At 37.8% G+C, this 17,384-nt stretch overlaps 1 protein-coding gene across 10 annotated transcripts in view; it reads left to right on the top strand.

Annotated features, from left to right (window-relative positions):
• Window positions 1-17,384, top strand: part of TP63 (tumor protein p63) — a 273,318-nt gene that overhangs the window by 108,200 nt on the left and 147,734 nt on the right. For 9 of the 10 annotated variants that reach the window (XM_025286582.3, XM_025286573.3, XM_025286568.3 and 6 more), the window contains exons 2-3: window positions 1,223-1,351; window positions 2,120-2,252. In XM_025286582.3, the coding sequence (XP_025142367.1) occupies window positions 1,223-1,351; window positions 2,120-2,252 (262 nt within the window). Of the gene's footprint in view, window positions 1-1,219; window positions 1,352-1,888; window positions 1,965-2,119; window positions 2,253-17,384 lie in introns of those variants that run through there. The other variant, XM_044943632.2, reaches the window with a different exon arrangement.

Below are 17,384 nucleotides of genomic sequence, written 5' to 3'. Positions count from 1 at the left end.
CAGATGAGATGTATATATCATCATTGTACTTTTACAATGTTATGCACATTTTATCACATTTATTAGAGATTTTCCCCCTGTTTTAACTTCTTTACCAGGACCTTTTAGTGGGTGAAACAGTCTTATTTACTTTTATTTCCAGTGCCCATTTTTCCTGACAAATAATAGATGTTCTCTGTATATCTGACTTTAGTAAATGAATGTGCCTCTCTGTAAGCTTGAAAACCATCAACTAATGTTATTATCTTCTACTATTTAACTAGACTTAAAGCATTCATTTGCAAATTTAAGATGATTGACTATCCTACTATTTCTTTAATTCTTTATTATACTAACAGTAATGATTAAGAGCTTAGCTAAGTTCATCCTGGAGTAAAATTAGTCTACTGATAATCACAATGAATCACATACGTTTAAGGTGAGATGTGCAGATAGAATGCAGATTTGGAGACTATATCACCTGAGAAAGCTGATGTTTTCCTTCACATGTATAAGGATCAAGTTTTCTTTTTTTTTTTTTTTTAAGTAGAAGCAAACTTGAGGACCCTATAACAAAATGAAGCAAATAGAAATACCATTCATTTGTAGTATATTCAGATGTTTGCTTATCCCTTGGTCTGACATAAAATTCTACACTCCAATTAAAAACCACCCAAGCATACATTAAGATGTGTACCTGGTGATTAAAAAAAAAATTGATTCAAAAGTTTGAATTTATTGTCCCTGGGCCTGATGCTAAGATGGAGTTATGAGAGGGGTAATTATGCTGAGGGTAAAATTTAAGATTTCTAAACTCCTTTTTATTTTCTGATCTTTCTTTTTACTTGCTGGAGGCTGAATGGGCAGATAATCAATTGAGACATTTGTGAAATGGGCTTAATAATAGGTTAGAATCACTGTCAGACTTAGTGAGGGAATGTTTATTTTCTTTTTGAAATCTGCAGGATGTAGATTTTGGATAGTGGAGGTGCAGAGTGTAACTTTTTTAGTTAAGAAATAGACCTTTGATAGAAGACTTGATTGCCTGATTTTAATGGAAAAATGGGATCCTTGCCACTGCTTAAAGAGATACCAGTTGCTTAACTCGAAAAATTTGCTGTGTATACCGGCATGTTTTTGAAACTTCACTCACTCCACTTTTTGATTGACTATGTTTTAATTTTAATATTCTGTCTCATTAATACAGAAACTGTAACCCTAGTTTCATTTTTATCCTTTTAAGGTTTGTAGAAACCCCAGCCCATTTCTCTTGGAAAGAAAGTTATTACCGATCCACTATGTCCCAGAGCACACAGACAAGTGAATTCCTCAGTCCAGAGGTTTTCCAGCACATCTGGGATTTTCTGGAACAGTAAGTATCAAATAAGCAAAAAAGCTGTTTTACGTGAACTGTTATAAATAGGTAGTGGTGGATAGTTGAAGTACTGCTTATGAAGGCATGTTTTTAGAATCAATAAAATCAGGTGACATTATTGGGGAAAAATTATTCTCTCCAATAGCATCTCTGTGTTCAAAATTCAGCACAGATTTATTCAGTTTTCAACACCAGAAAATTATTATTGTTCCAAGGTGGTATAATTTTGGAGGATCAGAAGGACTCTCCTACCTAACCCAAAATAACTTCCCCAATGACTCTCTGATACTCAAATTCATTCCTTTGGGTTAAAGACTCTCATATACTTTTATATTGTAAATAATCTCTGAGAAAGTAAAACACTAAATTTTATTGTTCATTATACCTTGCTAGGAAAAGGATAATTATCTCCTTAAGATTAGGCTGAGACACCTAAATAAATTAAGGGAAAGATTAAACAATATCAGACTATTGGGGACCCATACGATTAGGATACATCTCTGACTCGTTCCTTCTATTCTGTGTTCCACCTAGTGATTCTTTGATGAGGGCAGTGATTTTTACTTTACAAATGGAGCTTAGATTTGGAATGCCAGAGGTTTCACATCTGGTAAGTATTTGAGCCAGATTTCATGCTGAGGGTTTCTGACTCCAACCAATGAGCTTTGCCAACTTTAAAGCAAAAAGAGCTCATTTTTACCAACTGAATGAGTGTGTGTTAGTCCCTTTCCACACCTAACACACTTTTGTTTTCCTTTATGGCAGACCCATCTGTTCAGTTCAGCCCATTGACTTGAACTTTGTGGATGAACCATCAGAAAATGGTGCAACAAACAAGATTGAGATTAGCATGGACTGTATTCGCATGCAGGACTCGGACCTGGGTGACCCCATGTGGGTGAGTGGCATGGGCTTCCTCTTTAAATCTATGGGCCATGCTATCCACTTCTCTGTTATACCTCTTCCATGGTACATAAAAAAGCAGGTGACTCTGAATGGTCAAGGCCATTGGAAAGAGAGTCATTGTGGTCAACAGAGAAATAGTTAAGAGCTGTGGATTCTGAGTATGCTTCAACTCTGCATAATGTATATGTTTCCTTTGGTGTGGAGAAGGGGATTGGAAGTAATCTCTTGCATTTTTTATCTGAATTGCTCCTCCCAGTGTTTTGCAGCTGGTGGAGACAGAACCAAAGTTAAGTCCTGAATTGTATCCAAAGCACTTTCTTCTATGGCAAACTGCCTTTCTTATAGAATTATCCTTTTTAAATGAAGGAGGATGAAGTAAATTCTACACAAATACACAGATTCAAGTACCTGGTAATAGAGTAAGAGGAAAGAAGCTAATATCTAAAATAGGCTCTGTTTTTTATTTTAACTTCACCACTGGGTCACTCATGACCTTAGACCTCAGTTATGAAATGGTAAGAACTTACATGTACACACCTCCCAGGCAGCTAAGGAGTATACAGGTTAAGGATAGTAAAACATTTTACTGAGATACTTAGGTGAACTTTCTTGTATTTGTGCAGTCCATCATGCTAACTGGTGTGTTTTCTTTTCTTTTTTTTAATCATTCATTCATCCCACAAGCGCTACTACTTTTCCTGTATAAAAGCAAACAAAAATCTGTAGAAAAATAGAAAGTAAAAGAGAGAAAGAGGGTGGGGTGTCATAGAGTGACTGCTGATGTGATTAAACAGAGCGCCTTATAATGTACCATGCCTTTCCTTTTTGGAGATGGGGACGATTACCAGGTAACTTCATTTGAAGGAATGGTACAGATGAAAGATGTTTTGGTATACCCTTGCCTTTCTGATTCAATGTAAGATTTTACTGGAATTCTCACTGTACACTTTTTTAATAGATTGTACTTCTTAATATTGGAAAAAGAGGAGGTGGGGGAAAAAGGAAAGGAAATGGCCAAAAACAGAAAGTTGTAATTTTACAAATACATTGATATTTTGTAGCCAAATTGATAAATGAAAAATACACTTCTTCATTGGCCCATTCCATCTTAATATGGATTCAGTTCTCAATGATCCTTGATCTAGTGAAAAGAAACTGATAGGTAAATCGAAGGTTAAGTAATTCAAAGCCAGGGAATGTATGATAATTAAGCATAAATATTTATAAACATATAAATTCTGATTTGACAGTGATTTAGAAATTAGGATAGTCCCAATTCATTGAATAATATCACCTTTTATGCTGATAGGTTTCCCTAGGTTGGTGCTCTGTGTCTTCTTACATTCTCTCCAGGCAAGGATTTTCTGTTTCTCATAAAAGCAAGTCAAAGTTATTTAATTTAAAATGCGGAATGAAGTATTTTCATTTACAGTTCCTGTTATTATTATCTTCTCACATACTGAAGCACATGGTTTTTTAATGTACCATGCTGTTTCTCCTTTGCTATTAGACATTTTCTCCTTGAGAACATCTCATTTTTTCCACCTCGTATCTAGCCATTTCCTCTCCATCCCTCAGCATCAAGCTTACCTTACCTTCTTTAGGAAAAGATTCCATATCACTGTTCTCTACCAGTCTGAATTAGAGATTATTTTACAGAAGCAATCTAGGTATAATTTTAGTCATAAGACTTATTGTATAATATTAATATTATATATTATTTCTTTATCTCTAAAGGGGACAAGTGTCATATTTTCTCATGCACAGTATTTTTTTTTTTTTTTTGGCCATGTTTTGCCCATAGTAGGCCCTCGGGAATTTTTAAAGTCATAAGAAATGAGACTTGGAAGTTATCTAAAAAGGTAAAATGTTCTCTTTAAGATCGCCCTGTCCAAAAGATTTTTTTTTTCAATGACTATAATGTCCTATATTTCTATTGTTCAACACAGTAGCCATTAGCCATGTGAATCCTTTGGGCATGTGAAATATGGCTAGTGCAAACGAGGAACTTAATTGTAACTTTAGTTAATTTAAATTTAAATTGTTTCGTGCAGCTAGTTGGTAGTGTATTGGGTAGCAAAGTTCTAGAATACCACCAATCAGGGAACCATTTTCTGCTTCAGCATTCACAACAGCAAAACTTTCTGTCCTGTTCTTCTCTTGTATTCCTTCCATTTTGATTATAGTAGATCAGTATAAAAAGTGTTGTGCTCCTTTACCTCCGTTGTTTACCCACTTCTGTTTGAAAGTACTCAGATTTGCCATTTGAGTTATAAAGATTCAGTCATTTAAAGTTTATTTTGGTGCTTTGGGGGCTTCCCTGATGGCTCAGATGATAAAGAATCCTCCTGCAATGCAGGAGACCCTCATTTGATCCCCGTGGTGGGGCGATCCCCTGGAGAGGGAATGGCTACCTACTCCAGTATTCTTGCCTGGAGAATTCCATGGACTGAAGGTCCTGGCAGGCTACAGTTTATGGGGTCACAAAGAGTCAGACATAATTGAGCAAATAACACTTTTACTTTTGGTGCTTTTATAAAAGAGCTAAAGGAAACTTTGGAGAAAACCTAGTTGAGTATCTAAGGAAGAATCAGCTAAGTTATACAGTGATCTTCTAAGAGGGTAAGGAGGAAAGAGAGAAAGGCAAGGAAAGTCATAGATAAAATTGCTCTTGTAGCCAGTGTCTTATTTAGCTAAGAAGGGACTGCCTTGTTTTTTAGGTTATTATTATTTAAGAAAAGTTTGATAGGATTATTCATTTATATTCAAAATTTTTTTCCTGAGCATTGGCTATGAATCTATATGCCTGATGTTGATTATTTTTAATTGATTTTTGTTGATGCTCATTTATCCTGGTGCTCATTGAAACTGAGAGTATTCCATTTGAAAGTGATTTAAATGTTCCCCTTAGATGTCGGAATTACAAATTTTCTTGGCTTCAATATCAGATGATGGTTAACACATCTAATATTTTATTTAATCCTTTCTGGAACTTCATGAGTTAGAAATTATTATCATTGTTTTGATAGAATTAATAGTTAAAAATTAATTAAATTTAATAAATCAAAAGAAAAAGTGGCTAAAACCCTTTTCTAGGATGATATGCATAGTCATCAGCAGTGTCAGTATTTTGCCCACATTATTGGATGCAATCTTTTCTTATTCTTTTTCTGTGGTATTGAATTTGAGTAGAATTTGGCCTGTTTCTTCTTGAGTACCTCTGTTTCTATGAGACTGAGGTTTACCTGTATGGGAAAGCCTCCACTCTTCAGCCAAGAGATAGCCATACAGTAGAGAGTCTCCATACCTTTCTTTCCTCTGGGGAGGCAGGCACAGGACACCACTGTTAACTAGGAATAATGAAACAGAGTGCTGCTATCACTCACCAGCAGCTTAGAGCTTGAAATTAAATGTGTCAGATTGAAGGTAACAAGAAATCAGGATATAAGAGCAGAATAGAAACATTTGCAAGGAGCAGAGAATTGAAGTGATTTAGGAAAAACTGGAAAATACAATGAAATGGAGTTTTGCCAGTATGGGAAACAAAATAAATCATTTGGAAACAACTGTATTGAAAGGAATGTGCAAGTAGAGTGAGACTGAACTTATTACATACATTTGCCTCTCTGTGATCTTTCTGTTTTCTCTCCAAAGAACTGAGGCATTGCTATTAAAGTATAGTTCTGCATGAATCCTGGGTTTTCCCTTGACTTGGGACCATTCCGACATCCTCATAGGCATCCATGAGGAGGCCACATGGGTAAGACTAGATAACAATGGTAGTCCTTAGCTAAATGAATGACAAAATGGTGGACTAGCTCAGGATGTAATAGTAACTGGTGTTCTGGTTTAGAAAGTAAGAACTAAGATCCTCTGAGATTCCTTGTCCTTCTAAACTGAGAGCTGTTTCAACTGGTGTGAAGCTCTTTTAGTCCATTACTTGATAGCATATTTTCACTTTTTTGTATATAAGTTAATAGCTAAATAGTTACAAAACTCTGCACATAAATTGCTTTTCTCTTGCATATAATAAAAAACATTTGGGATCCATGCCAAACATTTTCTCACTATGCAAGAAATATGAATCTGTGAACATGAAATTACTTGTCAGATTATCAAGGACAAAACTCTTGAAATTGAGAATGTCATCACATTTGTATTGATTTTTAAAACTACCTTCACCTTAAAAACTAGTCATGAAGTGGAGCCATAATATTTTGCTCTTATTATGAACAAAGAGAACTTGAATTGCAGAGAATATGTGCCCTCTTCATTAGGATGATTTTAGTGTCATTGAAGAATGAAATACATTGGATTAACAAATGAATTGAATGAGATTTCTCAAAAAAGTGTTATAATTTAGACTATGTTTCCAAGATCCATTTTAGTTCTTCATCCTGTTGTCTATTGTATTACTTTATATCTCAGCTTTGCCTTGTTTATCAACTGTCTAAGCATGCCTGTCATGTCCTTAAGAGGTGGATACTGATATCGACACTTAAAGGTTTTCCTGGAATGATGGATGGGAAACTATATGACATTTACTTTTGTATTTCTTTAGTCTTTGTACTTTGAAGAAAACCCTGTTTAGTTGAATTGGGTTTTTCCCTAGGGATTTTTAGAAATTATTATCTAAGACCATGATTTGTTCCAGGGCTTCCCAGGTGACACTAGAGGTAAAGAACAGGCCTGCCAAAATACAGTGGAAGTAAAGAGATGTGGGTTCAATCCCTGGGTTGGGAAGACCTCCTGGAAGAAGGTATAGCAACCCATTCCAGTATTCTTGCCTGGAGAATCCCTTAGACAGAGGAGCCTGGCAGGCCCCAGTCCATAGAATCACAAAAGGTTGGACACAACTGAAGTGGCTTATCATGCACACATGCATGATTTATTCATCTGTATTAAAAAGACCATAGCATACATAGGACATCCATTTTTGTAAATTGTTATTATTGCATCCAGTTATAAATGAAGAGTCTTCCACCCTACATACCACAAAGCAGATAGTGCTTTTGTATTTGGAAAGACATAGGCCACAGCAACCTGGAGAAGGGCATGGCAACCCACTCCAGCATTCTTGCCTAAAGAATCCCCATGAACAGAGGAGCCTGGTGGGCTACAGTCCATGGGGTTGCAAAGAGTCAGACACGCCTGAACAACTAACCAAAGTACAGGCCCCAGCACATAGCATACTACCCTGTATCTTCTATAACCCAATATTATATCAGATTTCAAATAGATTATATATATTAGCTCTAGCCATAAATATTTCTTTAGAATTTACTTTCCTATATATGCTATGTTCTTTGTAATATAGCTGAAAAAATCATGGTCTCTAGCCTTGAGAAGATCAGAATATAGCAGAAAGGCAAGTATGTACAAAATAACTTTTGAAAAGTACATATATATATATATATATATATATATTTCAGTTCAGTTCAGATGCTCAGTCGTGTCCAACTCTTTGCGACCCCATGAATTGCAGCACACCAGGCCTCCCTGTCTATCACTAACTCGCTGAGTTCACTCAAACTCATGTCCATCGAGTTGGTGATGCCAACCAGCCATCTCATCCTCTGTCGTCCCCTTCTCCTCCTGCCCCCAATCCCTCCCAGCATCAGGATCTTTTCCAATGAGTCAACTCTTCACATGAGGTAGCCAAAGTATTGGAGTTTCAGCTTTAGCATCAGTCCTTCCAAAGAAATCCCAGGGCTGATCTCCTTTAGAATGGACTGGTTGGATCTCCTTGCAGTCCAAGGGACTCTCAAGAGTCTTCTCCAGCACCACAGTTCAAAAGCATCAATTCTTCGGCACTCAGCTTTCTTCACAGTCCAACTCTCACATCCATACATGACCACTGGAAAAACCATAGCCTTGACTAGACGGACCTTTGTTGGCAAAGTAATATCTCCGCTTTTGAATATGCTATCTAGGTTGGTCATAACTTTCCTTCCAAGGAGTAAGCGTCTTTTAATTTCATGGCTGCAGTCACTATCTGCAGTGATTTTGGAGCCCCCAAAAATAAAGTCTGACACTGTTTCCACTGTTTCCCCATCTATTTCCCATGAAGTTATGGGACCATATGCCATTATCTTCATTTTCTGAATGTTGAGCTTTAGCCAAAATTTTCACTCTCCTCTTTCACTTTCATCAAGAGGCTTTTGAGTTCCTCTTCACTTTCTGCCATAAGCGTGGTGTCCTCTGCATATCTGAGGTTATTCATATTTCTCCCGGCAATCTTGATTCCAGCTTATGCTTCTTCAAGCCCAGCATTTCTCATGATGTTCTCTGCATACAAGTTAAATTAGCAGTGTGACAATATATAGCCTTTACGTACTCCTTTTCCTATTTGGAATCAGTCTGTTGTTCCATGTCCAGTTCTAACTGTTGCTTCCTGACCTGCATAGAGGTTCCTCAAGAGGCAGGTCAGGTGGTCTGGTATTCCAATCTCTTTCAGAATTTTCCACTTTATTGTGATCCACACAGTCAAAGGCTTTGGCATAGTCAATAAAGCAGAAATAGATGTTTTTCTGGAACTCTCTTGCTTTTTCGATGATCCAGCAGATGTTGGCAATTTGATTTCTGGTTCCTCTGCCTTTTCTAAAACCAGCTTGAATATCTGGAAGTTCACGGTCCATGTATTGCTGAAGCCTGGCTTGGAGAATTTTGAGCAGTACTTTACTAGTGTGTGAGATGAGTGCAATTGTGCGGTAGTTTGAGCATTCTTTGGCATTGTCTTTCTTTGGGACTGGAATGAAAACTGACCTTTTTCAGTCCTGTGGCCACTGCTGAGTTTTCCAAATTTGCTGGCATATTGAGTGAAGCACTTTCACAGCATCATCTTTGAGGATTTGAAATAGCTCAATTGGAATTCCATCACCTCCACTAGCTTTGTTCGTAGTGATGCTTTCTAAGGCCCACTTGACTTCACATTCCAGGATGTCTGGCTCTAGGTGAGTGATCACACCATTGTGATTATCTGGGTCGTGAAGCTCTTTTTTGTACAGTTCTTCTGTGTATTCTTGCCACCTCTTCTTAATATCTTCTGCTTCTGTTAGGTCCATACCATTTCTGTCCTTTATCGAGCCCATCTTTGCATGAAGTGTTCCCTTGGTAGCTCTAATTTTCTTGAAGAGATCTCTAGTCTTTCCCATTCTGTTGTTTTCCTCTATTTCTTTGCATTGATCACTGAGGAAGGCTTTCTTATGTCTCCTTGCTATTCTTTGGAACTCTGCATTCAGATGTTTATATCTTTCCTTTTCTCCTTTGGTTTTCACTTCTCTGCTTTTCACAGCTATTTGTAGGGCCTCCCCAGACAGCCATTTTGCTTTTTTGCTTTTCTTTTCCATGGAGATAGTCTTTGATCCTGTCTCCTGTACAATGTCACAAACTTCCATTCATAGTTCATCAGGCACTCTATCTATCAGATCTAGACCCTTAAATCTATTTCTCACTTCCACTGTATAATCATAAGGGATTTGATTTAGGTCATACCTGAATGGTCTAGTGGTTTTCTCTACTTTCTTCAATTTAAGTCTGAATTTGGCAATAAGGAGTTCATAATCTGAGCCACAGTCAGCTCCTGGTCTTGTTTTTTGCTGACTGTCTAGAGTGTCTCCATCTTTGGCTGCAAAGAATATAATCAATCTGGTTTCGGTGTTGACCATCTGGTGATGTCCATGTGTAGAGTCTTCTCTTGTGTTGTTGGAAGACGGTGTTTTCTATGACCAGTGCATTTTCTTGGCAAAACTCTGTTAGCCTTTGCCCTGCTTCATTCCGTATTCCAAGGCCAAATTTGCCTGTTACCTCAGTTGTTTCTTGAATTCCTACTTTTGCATTTCAGTCCCCTATAATGAAAAGGACATCTTTTTGGGTGTTAATTCTAAAAGGTCTCGTAGGTCTTCATAGAACCATTCAACTTCAGCTTCTTCAGCGTTATTGGTTGGGGCATAGACTTGGATTACTGTGATATTGAATGGTTCGCCTTGGAAACGAATAGAGATCATTCTGTCGTTTTTGAGATTGCATCCAAGTACTGCATTTCGGACTCTTTTGTTGACCATGATGGCTACCCTATTTCTTCTGAGGGATTCCTGCCTGCAGTAGTAGATATAATGATCATCTGAGTTAAATTCACCCATTCCAGTCCATTTGAGTTCGCTGATTCCTAGAATGTCGACGTTCACTCTTGCCATCTCTTGTTTGACCACTTCCAATTTGCCTTGATTCATGGACCTGACATTCCAGGTTCCTATGCAATATTGCTCTTTACAGCATCGAACCTTGCTTCTATCACCAGTCACATCCACAGCTGGGTACTGTTTTTGCTTTGGCTTCATCCCTTCATTCTTTCTGGAGTTATTTCTCCACTGATCTCCAGTAGCATATTGGGCACCTACTGACCTGGGGAGTTCCTCTTTCAGTATCCTATCATTTTGCTTTTTCATACTGTTCATGGGGTTCTCAAGGCAAGAATACTGAAGTGGTTTGCCATTCCCTTCTCCAGTGGACCACATTTTGTCAGACCTCTCCACCATGACCCTCCCATCTTGGGTGGCCCCACATGGCATGGCTTAGTTTCACTGAGTTAGACAAGGCTGTGGTCCGTGTGATCAGATTGGTTAGTTGTCTTGATTATGATTTCAGTGTGTCTGCCCTCTGATGCTCTCTCACAACACCTACCATCTTACTTGGGTTTCTCTTACCCTGGTCATGAGGTATCTCTTCACGGCTGCTCCAGCAAAGCGCAGCCGCTGCCCTTACCTTGGACAAGGGGTATCTCCTCATGGCCACCCCTGCCGACCTTGAATGTGGAGTAGCTCCTCTCAGCCCTCCTGAGCCCGCGCAGCCGCCACTCCTGGACGTGGGGTTGCTCTTTGGGCCGCTGCCCCTGACCTTGGATGTAGGGTAACTCCTCTCGGCCACATTTCTGCAAAGCCCTGACAGCAAGTGGGTAGGATTCCACTCTTGCGCTGTATGAGGGATGGGTTCAATCCCTGGTCAGGGAACTAAGATCTGCTTGGCTCAGATCAAAAAAATAAGAAAAAGATGACTCTCCCCCTTTGGCAAAGAGTGTAAGTAGTTCAGAGGTGTTTAATAGACATAAAATGTTCAACTTTTCTAGTAATAAAAAAAAAAATTGTGAGTTGAAACAATGAGTTTATTCATCCATTTGATCAGCAAAAATTCAAATGATTAATATCCAGTGTTGGTGAGATTGTTGGGAAACAGTCTTTTTACTTCTAGTAGAAGTATAAATTTGGATGGCAATGTTCCCATTTTCTTTTATTTAATTTTCAATGTACTTATCCCTTGGTCTGTAAATGCCCCTTTTAGACTATTTTTCTATGAAATGATTAAAAACATTTATATAGGTATATATAAGAACACATACATACACATACACATAAATGAAAGCTTCATTGCATCATTGTTTGTTAATATCCAAAATAGTACAACCAGATAGAATTCTTTATACTTAAAATTTTTGGACTGTGCTAGATAGAAACTGTAGTTTAAAGCCCGTGAAGATAAGCCCACATTGAAAGATGGTATTACTAGTTATGATGTGTGATCATTTTCACCTTGGCAATCCTACTGCTCATGAACCTCAATGTGATTTTTCTATCTGTGCTTTGAGAGAGGCATCCTTTATATTCTTAGAAAGATTATGTAGAGCTGATGTTATTTCTTATTGTTTGGTGAATTTTCTGTTGAAACCATCTGGGCCTGAATGTTTAATTTTTTTTGAGTTCTTTCATTACAAATTTAGTGTCTTTAGTAGTTATAGGACTATTGAATGATCTATTTGATCTTGGCTAAGTTTTCGTAAACCTTGGGGGAACTGGTTAAATTCAAAGTTTTTGAATTTATGTATGTAGAATTGTTTGGTGTAGTCCCTTATTACCCTTTCAACATCTGTGGGTTCTGTAATATCCTCTTGTTTCATTTCTAATATTGGTAATTTGTGTTCTCTGTTTCTCTGTCTTGCTAGAGACTTATCAGTTGAATCAATCTTTCAAAGAACCAGCTCAGCTTTTAGTCTTTTTAGTTATTCTCTGTTGTCTTTCTGCTTTTAACTTTGTTATTTTTGGTCTTATTTTATTTTCTTCTGCTTCTTTGGGTTTATTTTGCTCTTCTTTTTAAGTTGTTTCCATTGAACATTTATATTACTGAATTGAGATCTTTTATCTCTTCTAATGTTTATTTATTTGTCCTTTGTTCTGTTTTTCTTTTTCTGCTACCATTTATATTATTTGACCTGTTTTTAGTATTTGATTTTAATTGTTCTATTTTGGTTCTGGCTCTATCTCTTTGAATAGTTTTTAGTTATTGCTCTAGAGATTGAGTTATTCATAATTTTTCACTGCCTATTGAGAATTAATATTTTACCACTTCAAATAGAATGCAGAAAATCAACATAACATTGATTTCATAACATTACCCATAATGTTATAGTTTTCATATATATTACATCTATATATTTTGAATGCTAATTATAATTTTTACTTTCAACTGTCAAACACATTTTAAAGAACTCAAGAGAATAGTCTGTTTTATTGAACAGGATATTTATCATTGAAGTTGTTCTTTCTTTGTACCAAAATTATAGTTCTGATTGGATAGTATCAGAAAAAAAATAAAGAATTCCATGCACCCTTTTGTTCATCAGAATGATTTTTTTTCAAAGAAAAAGAAATACTTGCATTTTCTAAGCAGAATCATAAACCACATCAGAACTTTAATTTGATGAATTTTTATTGATCAAAAGTTTGTAAACATTCCCTCCATACCTCCCTCATCATTTCCTCCCTCCCTGCCTTTACACACACACACACACACACACAGAAACACACAAACACACACACATACACATTGACTCATATAACTCAATTTGAACAACATCTGCAGTTATTTTCCAACATTATAGAATTGTATCAAAATAGTCTTTGATAGGCCAATATTTTTGTTTTCATTTAATAAATTCATTTGTTATACATGTTAAGAACATACTGTGTAAACAAAACATTTTTAAGTAAGTCACTCCAGTCAAGCTGCCAGGGGGTGGGTACATTGCTACATGAGTCACACAAGAATTCTAAATCTTCCTCCTTACACATCTTCTCCTGGCTCAAAAAGTAGAAAGGCTATATAATACAAATGGCAGTAATTTTCTGTGTCTATGTCTCTTAGGTACCAGAGATGCACCATGTTACCCAACTCTAAGTCTGACACTAATGTCAAGAGCTCACATCAAGCTATTTCCCTTCCATTCTCCTCCTACTTGATCTCCTTCAGACTTCCAGAGCCACCCTCACCACCAGCCTCCTATTGTTCCTCCTATACATTCCCTTGGCCCTTTCCAAGGTTCCTGCCTCTTCCCATTCCCACTCACTTTCCCCCCTTTTCTGGTCTTCTCGAAAACCAGTAGAGTTAAGTGCAGATTTAAACAATGGCTTTTATTTTTCACTTTGATGACTGACTACCTGATATTTAATATCAGATCAGATCAGATCAGTCGCTCAGTTGTGTCCGACTCTTTGTGACCCCATGAATCGCACAACGCCAGGCCTCCCTGTCCATCACCAACTCCCGGAGTTCCCTTAGACTCATGTCCATCGAGTCAGTGATGCCATATAGGGCTTTATAATTTATTACTTACTTTAGATTTATACAGGGGTTTCCCAGGTGGCGCTAGTGGTAAAGAACCTGCCTGCCATTGCTGGAGACATAAGTGACAAGGGTTTGATCCCTGGGTTCAGAAAAGCCTCTGGAGGAGAACATGGCAACCCAGTCCAGTATTCACTGGGGCTTCCCTGGTAGCTCAGCTGCAATGCAAGGGAGCCCAGTTCCATCCCTAGGTCAGGAAGATTCCCCTGGAGAAGGGATTGGCTACCCAATCCAATTTTCTTGGGCTTTCCTGGTGGGTCAGGTGGTAAAGAATTTACCTGTAATGCAGGAGACCAGGGTTCAATCCCTGGGTTGGGAAGATCCCCTGGAGACAGCATAAGATTTGTAATCAGACATACTAGAGTTGGAATTCTGTCTTTACTAATCTTAGCTGTGTGAACTTGAAAATCTCTATGAGCCTCTCCTTGCTCTTTTCTATGGATGGATATAATATTGATCAGCAACTTCAAGAATTATGAGTTTTTTCATTATCTGATTTGTTTTTATTCATAGTTCCTGGCTTATAAATATGTTGTTGCTGTTCAGTCACTAAGTAGTGTCCCACACTCTCTGACCCCATGGACTGCAGTGCAGCAGGTTCCTCTGTCCTCCACTATTTCCTGGAGTTTGCTTGTATTCACGTCCATTGAGTTGGTGATGCTGTCTAACCATTTCATCCTCTGCCACCCCTTCTCCTTTTGCCTTCAGTCTTTCTCAGTGTCAGAATCTTTTTCAATGAGTCAGAATGATTAATTTACTATAATTGATTGAAGTATAAATATATTATCAATTAAAAATGATTATTTTTGTTGTTACTTGTCCATTTTTGCTGATTTTCACAACAACTCTGTAAGACAGATCCATATGCATTACATTTTATAATAAAGGACAAATTTAAAGATTGCCTTGATTATTAAAGTAATCAGATCACATCAGATCAGATCAGTCGCTCAGTCATGTCCGACTCTTTGCGGCCCCATGAATCACAGGCCTCCCTGTCCATCACCAACTCCCGGAGTTTACCCAAACTCACGTGCATCAAGTCAGTGATGCCATCCAGCCATCTCATCCTCTGTCGTCCCCTTCTCCTCCTGCCCCCAATCCCTCCCAGCATCAGAGTCTTTTCCAATGAGTCAACTCTTCGCATGAGGTGGCCAAAGTACTGGAGTTTCAGCTTCAGCATCATTCCTTCCAAAGAAATCCCAGGGCTGATCTCCTTCAGAATGGACTGGTTGGATCTCCTTGCAGTCCAAGGGACTCTCAAGAGTCTTCTCCAGCACCACAGTTCAAAAGCATCAATTCATCGGCACTAAGCCTTCTTCACAGTCCAACTCTCACATCCATACATGACCACAGGAAAAACCATAGCCTTGACTAGACGAACCTTTGTTGGCAAAGTAATGTCTCTGCTTTTGAATATGCTATCTAGGTTGGTCATAATTTCCTTCCAAAGAGTAAGCATCTTTTAATTTCATGGCTGCAGTCACCATCTGCAGTGATTTTGGAGCCCCAGAAAATAAAGTCTGACACTGTTTCCACTGTTTCCCCATCTATTTCCCATGAAGTGATGGGACCGGATGCCATGATCTTCGTTTTCTGAATATTGAGCTTTAAGCCAACTTTTTAACTCTCCACTTGCACTTTCATCAAGAGGCTTTTTAGTTCCTCTTCACTTTCTGCCATAAGGGTGGTGTCATCTGCATATCTGAGGTTATTGATATTTCTCCCGGCAATCTTGATTCCAGCTTGTGTTTCTTCCAGTCCAGCGTTTCTCATGATGTACTCTGCATATAAGTTAAATAAACAGGGTGACAATATACAGCCTTGACGAACTCCTTTTCCTATTTGGAACCAAGTAATACATTTTTAATTAATTAAAAAGAATTTTACAAGTTAGTATCAGAAGTATATAGAATCCCCACCTAAAGATAATAATTGTGAAAGTTTTAGGTGTTTTTTCCAGTTGTTTTCTTAGAAGAAATAGATTTTGCAAAACATATTTGGATCATGCCATATATAAATTTTGTAATCTGCTTCTTTTTCTTTGCATTCTATGGTGAACATTTATCTCTTATCTACTAATCTTCAAAACAACATTACTCACTGTATTTTAAATTATTATATAGGTATGTAATGATTTGTTTACCTGTTTTTCTACTCACAGATTTTTAATAAGAATATTTGTATTCAAAACACTTTTTGTTCTTGCTGCTTAGAAGTATAATTTTTGAGTAAAGTATATGCACACCAGTTATGGATACATATTATCAAATTTCTTTTAATAAAATTTTTTTCCCAACTCACACCAAATGTGCAAAACTGTCCATAAAGTGGAAATCAATTTTGGTTATACAATCTCTTCTTTAAAAAGTTGCAAATATGTCCAAGCATCTAAAGGAATTTCTGTTGTCGTTACTTAGCCTCTGAGTTGTGTCTGACTCTTTATGAGACCATGGACTATAGTCCACCAGGCTCCTATGTCTGTGGGATTTCCCAGGCAAGAATACTGAAGTAGAATACGATTTCCTTCTCCAGCGATATTTCTGACCCAGGAATTGAACCCACAGTTCCAGCATTGGTAAAAAGACTCTTTACCACTGAGCCACGAGGGAAGCCCCAGTTGTTTGCAAATCAAGATGAAATAATCCCTCTTTATACATTTTTAAGTACCAATGGATAGTAGTGTTGCCTGGAGATAAGTAAGACATACTAGAGAATGGTGCATCTATAAGTGGGAAGAGTAGGCCTAATTGGAATGAGAAATGTGTGAGGAAAGAGGTGGTAAAAGAGGGATATCCAGAGTATATTTATAAACTTTACTTTAGGATTAACGCAGAACATTGCTATGGGCCTATTTTTTCCTCTGCCATCCAGCATGTCTAAACCTTGCTTTTAGTATCCCTAACCCTCTTACTCCTTACTGCTGCTGCTAAGTCGCTTCAGTCATGTCCGACTCTGCATGATCCCATAGACGGCAGCCCACCAGGCTCCACCGTCTCTGAGATTCTCCAGGCAAGAACACTGGAGTGGGTTGCCATTTCCTTCTCCAATGCATGAAAGTAAAAAGTGAAAGTGAAGTTGCATAGTTGTGTCTGACTCTTCGCGACCCCATGGACTGCAGCCTACCAGGCTCCTCCGTCCATGGGATTTTCAAGGCAAGAGTACTGGAGTGGGGTGCCATTGCCTTCTCCGCATTTCACATGCTAGCAAGGTAATGATCAAAATTCTTCAAGCTAGGCTTCAATAATATGTGAACCAAGAACTTCCAGATGTTCAAACCGGAATTAGAAAAGGCAGTTGAACCAGAGATCAAATTGCCAGCATCTGTTGGATCATAGAAAAAGCTAGAGAATTCCAGAAAAGCATCTGCTTCATTGACTATGCTAAAGCCTTTGACTGTGTGGATCAGAATAAACTGTGGAAAATTCTTAAAAAGATGGGAATACCAGATCAC

Source organism: Bubalus bubalis, chromosome 1 (assembly GCF_019923935.1).
Source record: "Bubalus bubalis isolate 160015118507 breed Murrah chromosome 1, NDDB_SH_1, whole genome shotgun sequence".
In the NCBI taxonomy this organism is placed as follows: domain Eukaryota; kingdom Metazoa; phylum Chordata; class Mammalia; order Artiodactyla; family Bovidae; genus Bubalus; species Bubalus bubalis.
The sequence above is the reverse complement of the archived record's forward strand: the minus strand, read 5'-3'. Positions and strand labels throughout refer to the sequence as shown.